Below are 14,982 nucleotides of genomic sequence, written 5' to 3' on the forward strand. Positions count from 1 at the left end.
TGAGTGATTGTGATTGCGATGGGTCAGATATAGACCGTGAGGGTGAGACAGGCCATTTGATAGCCAGGCTATTGAATTCATATGCTGAACTTTCGCAAACTGATCATGACAGAAACAAATTTATCAGTGATTAAGACCTCCCCCTCCAGCCCATTCTCATCCCAAAGTCATGGAATACCGTCACTTTGTCAATGACTTTGGTGTAAGACACCTGACGCCAAAAGCCACCTATCGCAGCAGTATGATATGAAGCCAGGCGGCGTCGGTATGTAACATGGCCGGACATAACTTTTGCTGTTTTTATGGTTGCCAGGACGGCACCTATTGGGGCGGTATGAAACACTGCTGGACGGGCTCAGGTTGAAATGCTGCCGTATAGGGCCATGAGAGGGGAGGTAGATGGGTCCAACAAACCCACACTTGGACCCAGGTGTCCAGTGTTTTCTTCCTGAATGCCAAACCAAGATGTTTTTTCTAAACCTAACCAAGTGCTTTTGATGACGTTCCGGTGTTGGCAGCGTGTTCTGGAATGTCAACAGCAGACGCAGAGGTATACCCAGGCCACTGATAAAGTGGCGATATACACATGTATAAGGGTTTTTGATATGTTCTGACATATCTGATGAAGGTATGGACTAAAAGGAGTGATTGATTTCTTTTTTGTGGAGTACCATGTTTAAGTTTGTACTTGCATTCTACAAGGACCTTGTAGACATTCAACAACACCATCAGGTACAGGGACTTTTAAAAACAGGGTGATATAAAGGAAGTCTAAGATATCCGCGTCTCTGCTACATTAATATCACCACATAACCAAGCTAAGTCTTGTCATGGGAATGAAAGACAGATGGGAATGTCAGACTTTATTTTGGTCATAAACCAAAGAACTGGACACATCAACACGTTGACCTGATGATGGAGCGAAGGGATCGCCAAACACGCCAAACCAACTGTAAATAAACAGTGTAGGCTATGGCTAGGCTTCTCTCTAATCAGCAGGGTCAGACAGGGTTAATTGGATATTTACAGTGACCTGCTGACGTTATTGGCAATTTTAGCAGGTTTTTTTGCACCAATCTGTTGGCACTTCTGAAATTCTTTCAGACAAGTGTGGGACATCAGCTGAGAGAAATATATCTCCACCAATAACAGAGGAAGGCTAATGTGTTTTAGCGATGCTAGCTGAATAGATTTAAGGATGGTGATGCTAGTTACTCGGTCCAAATTTAAATATCTGACCATTTATTGGACGGATTGTGTAATTTATGGTTTCCAGGGGACGTATCAAAATGATTTTGGTGATCCTGACTTTTCATTCACTGTCACCATGAGGTTGACGTGGGGTTTTGAACAAAGACAAAGTTTTGAGTAAAACAAACATTGCCATGAAATTTGGTGGACACAATCACTTCAGAATTAACTGTAATAACTTAAAGAATCTCTTAGCTTTTCATCAAAGATCAAAATTTAAATTTATTCAACACTTCAGTTTGAAACCCTTTAAACTTAATGATTTATTTCATAGTTATATTTATTTATCTAGCCTATTTATTTTTGTAATATTGACTAAAATGCTTACACCCCTGCTCAAGTATGGAATGCCATTTAAATCAATACTAAATAAATGCATAAATATAATGAATAAATATATAAATATAATCAAAATATGATAAGACATAAATCCCGAAATAAATAAATGAGGCAATTAATTTAAAAATAAATGCGTATATAGATATATATGTCAGTATACTTAATATTGTAGATTTTTATTTTTAAAAGGACATATAATGTTAAGGCTTATACTTTGATTTATTTCAAGGGATTTTTATTATGTAATTCCAAATGAATTTGTTTCAGGAAGTATTTCATAGCCACATTTATTTTTTTTTTATCAGCATATTAATTTATTTATTTAATACTGACTTAAATGCCTACACCCCTGCTTAGGTATGGAATGCCATTTAAGTCAGTATTGAATAAAAACATAAATATGCCTTTGAAATAAATCCTGAAATAAATACATGAAGCAATTTATATAAAAATAAATGCATATATAAATGTGTCAGTGTAGGTTATTAGATAAATAGGCTAGGTTTTAATTTTAAAAAGGACGTTTTAGGTCTAGGCTTATATTTTATTTATTTCAGGGGACTTTTATTTCATAATTTCACATTTATTTGTTAGAGGATTTATTTTAGCCATTTAAGTCAATAATAAATAAATATATGTATAAATAAATATGCCTATGAAATCAATAAATATGTCTGTGAAAATAATAAACATGCTTATTAAATAAATCCTAAAAAATAAATAAATGAGGTAATAAATAAATAAAAAAAGTTTTTGATTTAATAAGGATGTACTTTAATAATACTTATTGTATTATATACTTATTTATTTAACTGGACTTTTATTTTATAATTCTACATTAATTCATATCAGGATTTATTTCATAGCAACATATATTTATTTCTTTGGCATATTCATTTAATTAGCACATTTATTTATTTAATAGTGACTCAAATGCCTAACGCCCTGCTCAGGTATGGAATGCCATTCAAGACAATATTAAATAAATGCAAAAATATGACTACGTCCATGAAATAAACCCTGAAATAAACAAATGGGGCAATTAATATATAAATAAGTGCAAATATAGGTATGTCAGTATAGTTCAATAAACATGATAGGTTTTTATTTTAAAAAGTTTTATTTGTATTTCATAATTCTACATTAATTTATTTCAGGATTTATTTCATAGCCATAATAATTAATTTATTTACACAAATTGTTATTATCTTTAGTATTATTATATAGAGGATTATTTCTGACATAGGCCTTCCATACCTAAGCAGGGGTGTAGCCATTTAAGTCAATGAAATAAATCTTGAAATAAATAAATGAGGCCATTTATATATCAATAAACTCAAATATAAAGGTCTCAGTATAGCTAAGTAAATAGGCAATAATTATTTAAATAAATATGTATGGTTAAATTAAAAAAAAAAGTTTTTGTTATAAAAGGATGTAATTAAAAAATATTTTTATTTATTTCAGTTGACTTCAGATAATTCCAAATCAATTTATTTAAGGATTTATTTCATAGCTATTTTTTTTATTTATTTTATATTTATTTATTTGATTTAAATGATTTTAAGTGATTATGAAATAAATGCATAAATATAATTTATATTATTTAATTCATAATTTATTTCAGGAGACTTTTATTACATGATTCCACCTTGTTTTTTCAGGACTTATTTCATAGCCATATTGATTAATTTGATATTGACATAAATGGTATTCCATACCCAGGAGCCCTTTACACAGAGGCAGGTGTCTTCATAACATGTGTGTATAAACCTGAAATCAGCTGCATGCGTGCATGCTGCAACTGTAATGGATTACATGTAACTCTGACATCACCTGGGGATAAAGGTGTGATTCAGGTGAGGCTGACACAACCTAATAAAACTATCAGTGATTAGAGGAGATCTGAGCACAGTGATGACAGTGATTGCGTGCAGCTGAATAAATCTGTGCAGCCTCAGTGTGCAGCTCCACAGTCAGGCCCACAGAAACATGAAGGAGGAGGCGGGAGAGCACCGCGCTCCTGGTCCGCCCCCAAGTTGCAGCACGAGCCATTTAGCAGTACGAGCTGGGCCAGCTGTAGAGCGCGCGGGCGCGTGTGCGTGCCCCCCTCACTACCCCTGCCCCCACGCGGACAAAACCATTACCAAATAGAGCCCGAGCGCACGCGGAGCGATGGCTGCAGCAGCGGCGGCAGCAGCAGACCTGGATTGTGTTTACGACGCAGCGCACGAGAGCGGCATAACCTCGGGAGAAACGGACACCGCGCGCACCCGATTTCTAAACGCACAATCATTTACGCGCAGTGTCTGCCAGTGAGCCCGCGAGGCTGCTTCATCAGCCCGTCTGACGTCTCCTTCCCTCGGCGAGGATCCGCGCGGTCTCCCCGCTCGGTTAACCGTTGTTGTGGAGCGCAGCTGCAAGCGACACCGATCAGCGTGATCACACATGAGGAGCGCGAGCGAACCGTGGAAACCATTCATCTCCACCGTCAAAATACCACGCACGCGACGCCAGCGCGCTGATACTGGAATCTAGAGCGGCCCCCCGGTGCCCCATCCATCCATCTATCCATCCATCCATCCATCCATCCAGCGGCGCTGCGCTAAGCGGGGGAACCCGAGAGCATCCCTCCATCCCACCCTGCCTGTCCTCCCCCTCCTCCTCATCATATGTCAGAGCTCCAGGGGGGTCTCATCTAAGTCAGGGACCAGGGGGGAGGAGGAGGGAGGCTGTTCGTGGCCGCGGTAGACGCACCCTCCGCGAGGTGAGGCTGGGCTGAAGCGCCGCTGTGTCGGAGGATGCTGCGGGAGTAGAGCGGCTCAGAGCGGAAGATGGGAAAGGACCAGGAACTGCTGCAGGCGGTGAAGACCGAGGACCTGCTCACCGTGCAGAAACTGCTGCAAAGGCCCCGGCCAGGGAAAGCAAGTAAGAGTCTCTATTCTATTCTATTCTATTCTATTCTATTCTATTCTATTCTATTCTGCTCTGGTGCAGGCGGTGCCTTGTAGATGATATAAGCTCTCTGATGGTTTTGTGAGCTCAATAGTTAGAGGGGTACTTCTCCCACACCATTGCTGGCTGCTTGCTACTATTAGGCCTAACTGATGATGATGATGTCTCTCTGTGTGTGTACATGTATGTGTGTGTGCCTGAGCTGGCAGAGCGGAAGAGTGTGAGAGGAGGGGTTGCATGCATCAGGGTGTATCAGAGAAGATTAGTGGTGTGATTGGAGACTGACAGCCCGTCTTGAGACCCCTGTCTGAGTGCACTGCAGCAGAGTGGAGGGAGGGTGGGAGAGACAGGGGGGGAGGGACAGAGGAGACCAAGAGAGAGTTGTGTTTTTGGATCCGTGTGACCCTGTCTCATGAGTGAGAGATGATGCCCGTGGCCTTGTGGTCGTTCAGCGTCACCTTCAGTGACAGACAGACAGGCAGGGATTGTGCATGTGAAGCGAGCTCTGTTCTGTCCCGCTCTCCTTCGTCTGCTGCTCTTCTAATTGTTTATTTTCTGCAGGCAATGCTCTACAACACCCAGCAATGTTTCGCTTCCACAGCCCACTCCTATGTGTGGGCAATACAGAGTGGAGCTGCAGATAGATCACTCTGTAGAGGCTGGGAGCTGCCTGACATACTGATACTTCCACTGAGAAATAACAGGGCTGATACAGTTATCAACACAGGGGCGGATGCTCCAGGGGCCCGACTGCATCGATTGCAGTTTCTGCAGATTTAAGCTCAGACACTGATGAATTCAGTTAAGAAACTGCATTAAAAGATCTCCACAGCTCCAGTCCTCATCATGTGACTGGCTCCTCTCTCTATCTAATGTCTTAAAGTGTTCCAGTCGGCAGGTTTGCAGCTCCTGACCTGCACTGGAGAGGCTCCACACAGCAGGTGGGCCTCATTTGAATAAACAGGAGCCGGTGCTGATGACAGATAATGGTCCAGGTCTGTGGCTTTCTTGCGCATGATGACTTTAAGACAAAAAATAATTGACACTGAAAAACATCAAGCGCTAAAAATTCTGCTCTCTGAGTCGCTCGTTTTCAGAACCCGGCACACACACACACACACACACACACACACAGGTTGTTTCAATTATTCTGGCTAATGCGACCTCTGCGACACCTGTGCAGGGACTTTTAATTGAATCTTTTATAGACTCATAAAAGATTCGATGCAGGTTCGGCGCTGGTTTTCTGGTCTAGCTGAAATGTTCAGTGCTATTCTGGAGAATTCAAATGACAGGATTAAAGCTGGAGTCGGGAGAAATCTGGAAAAAAAAATGGCAGGAGTTGGAAACGCACCCTCCTCCTGCAGCTCTCCCTTCTCTGTCTGAAGCCCCTCCCACCAGCCAAGTGCTTCATACAGTAACTCAGTGTTTCCTAAACATTGATTTATTTAATCTTATTTCATTGCAGAGCTGCACACTGTGCATTTACTCCGCCCCCTCCCTGCCCCTCTCTCTCTGTTTATTAGACCACAAATGAGACATAGATTAGCTGCTAGCCACCCCACTGTCCCACTATAGACTGCTTCCCCAGGAGGAGAGCAGGTAGCAGCCACAGGTTGGCAGCTGTAGCGACTGGAATTTTAGCCAGCACAAACCCCCAGCAGCGGGTGTCACAGGGGACTGGTGGACAGCAGTAGTGCTGGGTCTAACCTGTGTAACAGCAGCAACAGAAAGTTTGCTGATCCGGCGGGGAGTCGGGGATGCCTGGTCCCCTGGAACTGGGCTTTGTGCTTGCTGGACTCAGGTTGCTGCAGCTGCTGACTGGAGATCTGTCTCTGGAACTGCTTCCCGCTCTCCTCCAGGTGCAACACATTCTCACTACGACCTCGTCACATGTCCACGTTTGGTCATGGACTTTCCACGTCCACATATGACGTCCAAGGTACCCTGGGTGTGATGGTTGTTCACGTTTTGGCACACCATGTCAACTTCAGCCTGTTACATGCATTGTCTTCTTTTTAAATATACTTCTGTTTTCACAGGAAATATATAGTTTGCATACAGTCTCTTTCAAAATAAAGGGCCATCCTCCACCCTTTCTGCCCACCCCACTTGGACTTTCACCGCCGTAACTTTCGTTCTTGGTCGTGTTTCCCACTGATGCTGCTGGGTGCCATTAAACTATAACGTTTTCTTTTAACGTTGGAGTCTGATGCTGCAAGTCACTGCCCAAGTGCCAGATTTCGACGACTTCAGAGTGAGACCAGGTTGCCAGGTGAGGGGCTCTGTGGTGGCGGGGAGTGAGGCGGAGAAGACACTATGATTTGAGACTCTAGCTAATGTTAGCTACATAAATGTGAACTTGAAGCTGCAGCTGTGAGCCTTTAGCTCTGGTTAGCAGGAGGCTGAACTATTAGCAACATGTTCTCTCCATCTCTGAAACACTTCATCTATACTGACACGTGTTTTATTTATTGTCAGGATCTTTTCGATCAGTCCGACTTCCTTTTTTGGGTTGCTTTGCAGTGTAGGCACTTTCTCTGCAAGATTCTCTGCAATTGAATCAGGCTTTCACCATCAGAAGGAACGTGCATGCACATCTGCATTTGTAGAACAGCCAATAGGAACGCCCTCCCTCTGAAATGACCTGTGATTGGCCAAAGTCTCCCTCTGCAGCCTAGAAAACAGAGCCAAGAGGAGGTGCAGAAGTCTACTTTTCTCCATCCACTTAAATTACAATATGCTCAAAATTCATTATGGGATTTTGGCCCAATGACGCCAAAACAAAACTGCCTACCCCAGCTTTAAGGGCAGAAATATATCCAGGGAAACTGCAGAAGAAGAATGAATAAATCATTTCAGATCTGAAGGAGCAAACAGATTTTATGACTATTGATTTTGCTTGCCTTAACATATTTCTGGGTGAAACTGGTTATAGAATCTGACATCATACAGGACGGGAGAATATATTCAGGCGTATTAAAAAACATCACTTTGGATTTGGACTTGTTTTGTACTGAACTAACATGTACGCTGCCACGCCACAGATGGCAAAGCTCACTCTGCACGACGCCGTGAAGAACAGCACACACAGCCTCAAAACAGCGTGTAGAAAGCAGCAGGGTGTGCTGCATGCCGGCAGGCGTCGAACAGCGGAGCAGAGCACATACAGGAAACCCCTCGGATTGGAGACCGCAGACTATTTCGTGCAAAATACAGACATCCCCTGAGTGAAAAAAAGAGTTGGTAGGGTCCGGCATATTCAGGTGGCGCCCAAAATAGTGTGTGTTGAACTCAGTGAGTACATTATGTACAAGAGCACATCACAAAATAACCTTTAGGCTACAGTGAAGTGCACTTCAGCTGGGAGCCTCTCGCACACTCAGAGGACAGGTAAACCCTCTAACTACTTTTTCTAGGCAGCAGGCGGTGCACAGAATATGAGCCAACCCTCAGTGGATTGCAGTGCATGCACGTGGCAGCTACAGCAGTTTAAAGCAGATTCTGCAGGTGGTGGAGGAGGCGATAACCCGACAATACATGCTGCTCGTTAGCACGAAGATTTACCTTCTGTTATTTATAATCAAATATACATTGTAATGGTTGAATTTAGTTTAATACTCTTTGCTGCTGCATGAAATAATCCCTGAAGGACACATCACTAATTAGAAACAGTCTTGTCAAAACAAAAGCTCTGGGCTCTATTGAGGAGTTTCACACACACTGGAATGAAGTAGCAGAGACGCCTGACACACTGTGATGCATTACAGTTCATCCCCCTGCAGCAGAGTTACCTTGGTGAGAACTGCTGATTTAACGTGACGGCAGATTTGGAGAATTTATTGCTGTTCAGCCCAGTGGCCGGAGGAAAATGTTGCCATTGTTTCTGCAAACCGAGGATACTTTACATCTGTATGTTTCATATCAAAGTGACGTCGTATATGAGCTGACTTCGTCATCAGGAGGTGGAGGGGATGGTGGATGGTGTGACACCTGCCAAGCTGCAGACCACTCTTTGAGACCACACAAACATCAAAAGCGGTTGTTTTTTGACGAGTCATCGCTGTGTTTCTGCAGCTTTCTAGCCACCAAACGTTGGTGTCTATTAGCAACTCGTGGCTCTTTTTCCATCTACGGTTGGCTGCGGCTCAGAGGTAGAGCGGGTCGCCCACTAATTGGATGATCAGCAGCTCGATCTGGCTCCTCTGGTCTGCATGTCGACGTATCCTTGAGCAAGATACTGAACCCCAAATTGCTCCTGATGGCTGTTCCATCAGTGTGTGTGTTATAAAGCTGAGTAGCAGGTGGCACCTGGTGCGTTAGCCCCAGCCACCAGTGTTTAGTACAATTTTTGTATACTTTTACTTTTACTTTAAATATATTTAATATAATACTACAATACTTTAATATACTTTTACTTGACTTGAGTCAGGGGTGGTTTAGCAGACAATGGACTGCCGGACACAGATATGCAAAAGGCCCCCCCACCTCTCCTACTTTGGAGCAAGACGCACTTTTTTTTAGCTGTTTAGCCTCTTTTTGTGTCGTTGTTTTGAATCTCTTTGCAGTTGTAATAGATCGTCTTGCGGTTTTGTGTTTCCTTGTTGTCATTTTGCGTCTCTTTGTGGTTGTTCTGCCCCTTGTTGTAGTTATTTTGTGTCTCTTTGCCGTTCCTTCTCATCCTTTTACGGTCATTTTGAATCTGTACCTGAAGAGTGTGTGCTAATTTGAGTGATGTTTTGCAGGTAAGGCCCAGGGGCCCAAAGTGTAAGGGGGTCTGTGTCTGTAGGCATGTTCAGTAATCCTGTCATGACTTGCGTATTTACATTTTTCTATACTCTTTGATAATTTTCTTCTTCTAAAATACAACTAAAAAATACAATGTGAAATACACTGGTACATTAAAAATTAAACCAGTGGTTCCCAGTCTTCCTGTCTTCCCCAGTAATCAGCTCACAATGTCTCAGATTGTTCCTGTGAGTCGGCGTCTGCCGTGGCTGCTGCATATATATTGATGCATCAGTATTAATAATGTGATCAGTCACAGAGGCAGTTTTTTCTGCAGAATGAAAACTTCACTGTTGATACTTTATAGCTGATAAAATATTTTTGTTTAAGTGTGGTTTACTTGTTATGTACAACTTTGAAAAAATACCCAATTTCTGACACAGAAAAATTAATTATTAAAGGCCAACAAAATAAAACAAATGTAGCTTTAAAAAATTCTCCACCAGAATTTTATTCATGTTCAGAAATAAAACGACAAGTATTTATTTCACACATCCAGAATTTCAGAAATATATTCCATCTTTCCTGGCGGTATAATCTGGTATTAAGTAGCAGGAGAAGAGAGGCAGAGCTCCGAGACTGAGTTTGAGTGTGGTAGTTTTTATTCGCAGTATATCACCTCTTGAATATATATATTTATTCAACATACAATGCACATATTTCTCATGTTAACTCTTATTCTATTCTTGTTTTATTCTATGGATGTATATATTGTAGTTACAATTGTCACACTTACAGCCTCAGTGCAGTGACGATATATATATTTTTATTTTTAGTGCACATTTTCATTGTTTTATTTCATTTTATTTTGTATTATTTTTTTCCTTTTCTTAATTTTTTTAAAATTTGATTTAATTTAATTTAAGTTTATTTTATTGCTTTATACTTACATACTTTTATCTAATACTCTTATTCTTTCGTCTTATAATTCTCTATTCTTTACTTCAGAGTGTCTGTAACAAATCATAGTTTCTCCTCTGGGATCAATGAAGTGTTTATGATTTATTATTTCTAATAAAAAGTAGTATTAATCACATAGTAAATACATTCCATTGTCAGTGTTCCTGCTCTTTATATTTAATCGAGCAGCATGCAGGCGGACATGGTGGACAATCAATCCATCATCTTCCATCAGACGACACAGACCACCCCGTCACTCCTCAATAAACACTGAACCAGCCGTCATCGTCACATCGTTGGCTGTCTACAACATTTCATGGCTCCATCTTGAGGTCTGCCCTTCGATATATGTGTGGAGTGAAGTACCTTCTCACTGAAGGTGTTTAAACACAGGATCGAGGTCGCTCAAATCCTGTGCTGCACAGAGTGTTTAACGTGCTTTGTGAGATTTAATTTTTGGCTGTGAAAAGCTGAATAAACAAGAGTTTCTCTCAGTTCCTGAAAAGCTGGGTGTTTTGGGGGATGATGTCTGCAGGATGCTGATGTCCCATGAGGCAGACTGCGGGCCGGTCTGTCATTAAAAAACAGAAAAAAACAAAGAGGGCAGAAAGAAGCAGCGAGGCAGTAATGACAGAGAGGAGCAGAGAGTCCCAGACAAACAGCAGGGAAGTGTAACACCGGGCTGATGTTAACACAGACCTGTTTGTCATCCAGCATTAAACACAGAGCTCACAGGACAGCTGAGTGTGTGTGTGTGTGTGTGTGTGTGTGTGTGGTTTGTGGTGGTAATGGGTTGATGCGTGGTTGAACTGTGTGTACACAGAGGTGTGTATGTTCGTGACGGAGTAGGTAAGATTGGGTTTAGTGTGTGTGTGTGATGGGTCTGGCGAAGGCTCTGCCCTGCTGCAACTCATTTACTCCCACTCAGGCCAGACATCCCATCTACGCTGCACACACACTCACCTGCATCACAGACACACTCACACAGACACATCTGGCACCATCTGGAGAGGCATCATCAGTTTGCTGTCACTCAGCACCCCCTCTCTGCACATGGCACTAGACGAGGTCATGTGTGTGTGGGTGTGTGTGTGTGTGTGTGTGTGTGTGTGTGTGTACATGGAGCAGACCTTGAGTGTGACCTGAGATCTGTTGATGTTTGTTGAAGAGCTCTTTCAGTGTTTGCGTGTCAAACTGTGTGCTGTAATCTGTATTGATGTTTGTTTAGTGTGTGTCATTAAAGGCTACGTGTGTGTGTGTGTGTGTGTGTGTGTGTGTGTGTGTGTGTTAGGGCTGCACAAGTACAATATTAAGTTGAATATTAATATTAATCATGATCATAGGTTTGAGAGTTTTACCAGAGTTTGGCAGGATGTTCAGAATGACTGTGATAGTGACATATTAATTGGGATTTATACTTCTACATTGAGCCTACACTGTAGCCTGACATGCACCTCCCCAGAAATGTAACTAAGCATCGTGGCAACGCAGACCTCCTGTCTGTCTCTGTGAGCTGAAACCATTTCCCTCAGTGGAAACAAAGCTTTGATTTACTTTAATTTCACAGATAAGAAACAATAAATTGTGAAGACAATAAAGCCTCCACTAAAATAGCATTTTAAGTCTTGTGTGTGATTTATCCTGGCTTCATATGAGCAGAGGAAATCTCTGCTAGTCGCTAGGCTAATTTATACAATGTAAAATGCCATAGGCTTGTGCTAATAATGTTAGCATGTTGTATTTGTTTGGAAAACATGTTTAGTATAAGACAGTTGTTTTGTCAGTGAACCTTGTGAGCTGTAATGGAGCTGAATTTTGTAACATTACCTTTGTTAAATGTTGCTGTTGTCCCTGGCTTCATATGAGTAGAGGAAAAGTCTGCTAGCTGCTAGGCTAATTTATACAATGTAAAATGCCATAGGCTTGTGCTAATAATGTTAGCATGTTGTATTTGTGGGGTAAATGTGTCTAAATGTGTGCTTAATGTGTGTTTTGAATCAACTAAACTTAACAGCACTTCACAGAAACCCTGCCGCCCACTAGTGGTTTGGAGGTGTAACTGCAGAGTGACACAGACACACCACGCACAAGTATAAATGCTCATAATGGCGTAGGCTGTTATAGAGCTGACACACGAGTATAAATCCTGCTTTACACTTAACAAGCCAAGTTAGCCCCAAACATCAAAGAAAAGCACTAGACTATATCGTATTAAGAGTCTGTCAGCTCTAAATAGATAAATAAATGAATACAGCGGCAGATGCATATTCATAGAAGATGCACTGAATTCCAGTGAAGAAGAACCTTAATTTTTAGGGTGCCTTTGCTGCATGTCGTAGCAAAGGGCTATGGGTCGTTTGTTTTGTTTTGTTTTGTTGATTATCAAATATGATGTGTTGTTAAAGACGTGTCTAAGTTATGTTAAATTACTTAATTGTAATACTTTGCACTGTGCTATCTAAGTATCTGCCATTTCCTGTGAGGCTGTGACTTTATTTACATGAATTTGTCTATTAATACATGATGTTTTTATTTCTGTGTGTGTGTGTGTGTGTGTGTGTGTGTGTGGGCATCAGTGATTAGGATTCAACCTCGGGCACCATGTTTACTGCCATGAGAGACTGACACATGCTTCCATCGCTGCACAAACACTATCTGCCTCCTTCCCTTTTGTTTCTTTGAAGCCAGGAGAGAGATGTTAATGCCCACAGACCATTCTGGATACCAACCCCCCCCCCCCCCCCCCCCCCCCCCCCCCCGTCTACCCCCCACCTCCCCTCGCTCCTGCATCTTTCTGTGTTGATGTACAAGGCTGGCAGAGGAGTAGAGCAGATGATTGCATCCACACCACTGCACATTCACAAAGAGGCAGGCAGGCAGAGAGGACGCTTCACATACTGTCAGCCACAGTCTTCATATTGGTTAACTGTGCTCGGTCTGCAACTGTCTGTGAGACAAACACCGTGTGGAGACATTTGTCTTTGTGCAGAGTGAACTTATATAGTGCACACTAAAGGCTTATAGGCACCGTGTGCCCATGATGCTAAAGCTTTTTGTGCTGCGGCGCTGTCATGAATCGCTGCAATATAACAAAAAGTCACATAATATCACAGTGTTTCCCTCAGGCCTGAAATATAGTCACGGTGGGAGCCGGCGGAATGGGCAGGCATTACCTGCTGGCACTAAGATGGTCTACTACATGTGTTAAACAACAAATACATGTGACCTTTGACACTATATTTAGATCTTAATGTCATCTGCATCATTATGCTCTTTTTTAAAAACAAGTAGAGCACATCTTTATCCAGTTTTAACTCTCGCTCTTTGTGTAGACACAGCTGACAAACATTAAAGATATACTTTGCAGGGTTTTACTAAAAAACAATCGGTAACACTTTACTTGAAGGTATCGACATCAGGGTGACATGACACTGTCATAACTATGACATGACACTGTCATGAACTTGTCATAAACATTATGTACATGTCATAAACCTTTATGACTGCTGTCATTAAGTGTCATTCGTTTTTTGTAATGACAAGTTGACATTGTTTGGGTTGCCTTGATTATGACAACTTGACATTAATCAAAGTGACATTGCCAGAAGTTGTCTTTGTCATGACAAGTTGACATTAACAACAGATGCACCTCTTTTTGTGTTAATGACAAGTTGACATAATGACTATTATTGTTATGATAAAGACATCTTTTGGTAATGTCATCCTGGTTAATGTTAAGTTGTCATTAAAAGGGCATCCCAAACAAATTTAATGTTAACTTGTCATGACAAAGACAACTTCTGGTAATATCACAACCGAATGACATTTAATGACAGCAGTCATAAACTTTCATAACATGTACATAATGTTTATGACAAGTTCATGACAGTGTCATGTCATAGTTATGACAGTGTCATGTCACTTTTATGTAGATACCTTCAAGTAAAGTGTAACAAAAATCTATAGACTGATACAGAAGTGATCCCTCTGAGTCATCACATATGACCCACTCTCAGTGTGTGGTATTTTTCCGCCCTCTGCCTTGATTGTCTTATTTCCTTCTTGTTTTCTGTGTTCGGGACATTTGTGGGCGCGTACCTCCACAGCGCTAAGGTGAGATCGGGGCTTTATTAAAAGGTAGCAACCAGGGATCCAAGAGACATAGCACCCAAAAAACTGCAAATATAGTGAGGCAGCGTAGCCTCATAGAACGGTTCGTAACGATATCATACGGAAATACACACACAAGAGTTCGTATGATATGTACCAGTTTGGGTGCATAATTTTTCCTAGGAAAACGTGTGGACAGTTTGCCTGAGTGAGGCAAAATGCCAAACAAGAGTCAATCCAGTGTTGGCTTTTACTTTTGTTTTCCAGTGTGTTCAGAAAGAGCTACTGACAATCCTGCATAGTATACTCTTATTAATTATTGGCTTATTTGAGGACATTGGGACTTACTTGTCGTTGAAAGTGTTGAATTTTTGATTTACACTTATTATTATTATTTGGTCCAACTGATCCCAAATAGCCAGAACAAATTAAAAATGCACACCAAACAAACATTCAGGTCTCAAGAGGTTAATTGAGTCAGATGTAAATATATGCATGCGTTTTCCTCGCAGTCTCTCTGCTGTTGCTGGGCGGCTGTTTAGACTGTGACGTTATCCCCACCACCACTGGAGACTGACCTCTGGTGGCACATGCTGTGAACTACATACAATGACTTTAATAGAAAGAGGGCCGCCTGTA

The 14,982-nt window shown here is 41.6% G+C and overlaps 1 protein-coding gene across 9 annotated transcripts in view; it reads left to right on the top strand.

Moving 5' to 3' along the window:
* Window positions 1–3,755: 3,755 nt before the first annotated feature.
* Window positions 3,756–14,982, top strand: part of caskin1 (CASK interacting protein 1) — a 157,326-nt gene continuing 146,099 nt past the window's right edge. For all 9 annotated transcript variants that reach the window (XM_033644418.2, XM_033644419.2, XM_033644421.2 and 6 more), the window contains exon 1: window positions 3,756–4,518. In XM_033644418.2, coding sequence (XP_033500309.1) covers window positions 4,425–4,518 — 94 coding nt within the window. In that variant the 5' untranslated portion in view covers window positions 3,756–4,424. The remainder of the gene's footprint in view (window positions 4,519–14,982) is intronic.

Source organism: Epinephelus lanceolatus, chromosome 18, assembly GCF_041903045.1.
Source record: "Epinephelus lanceolatus isolate andai-2023 chromosome 18, ASM4190304v1, whole genome shotgun sequence".
NCBI lineage: Eukaryota > Metazoa > Chordata > Actinopteri > Perciformes > Serranidae > Epinephelus > Epinephelus lanceolatus.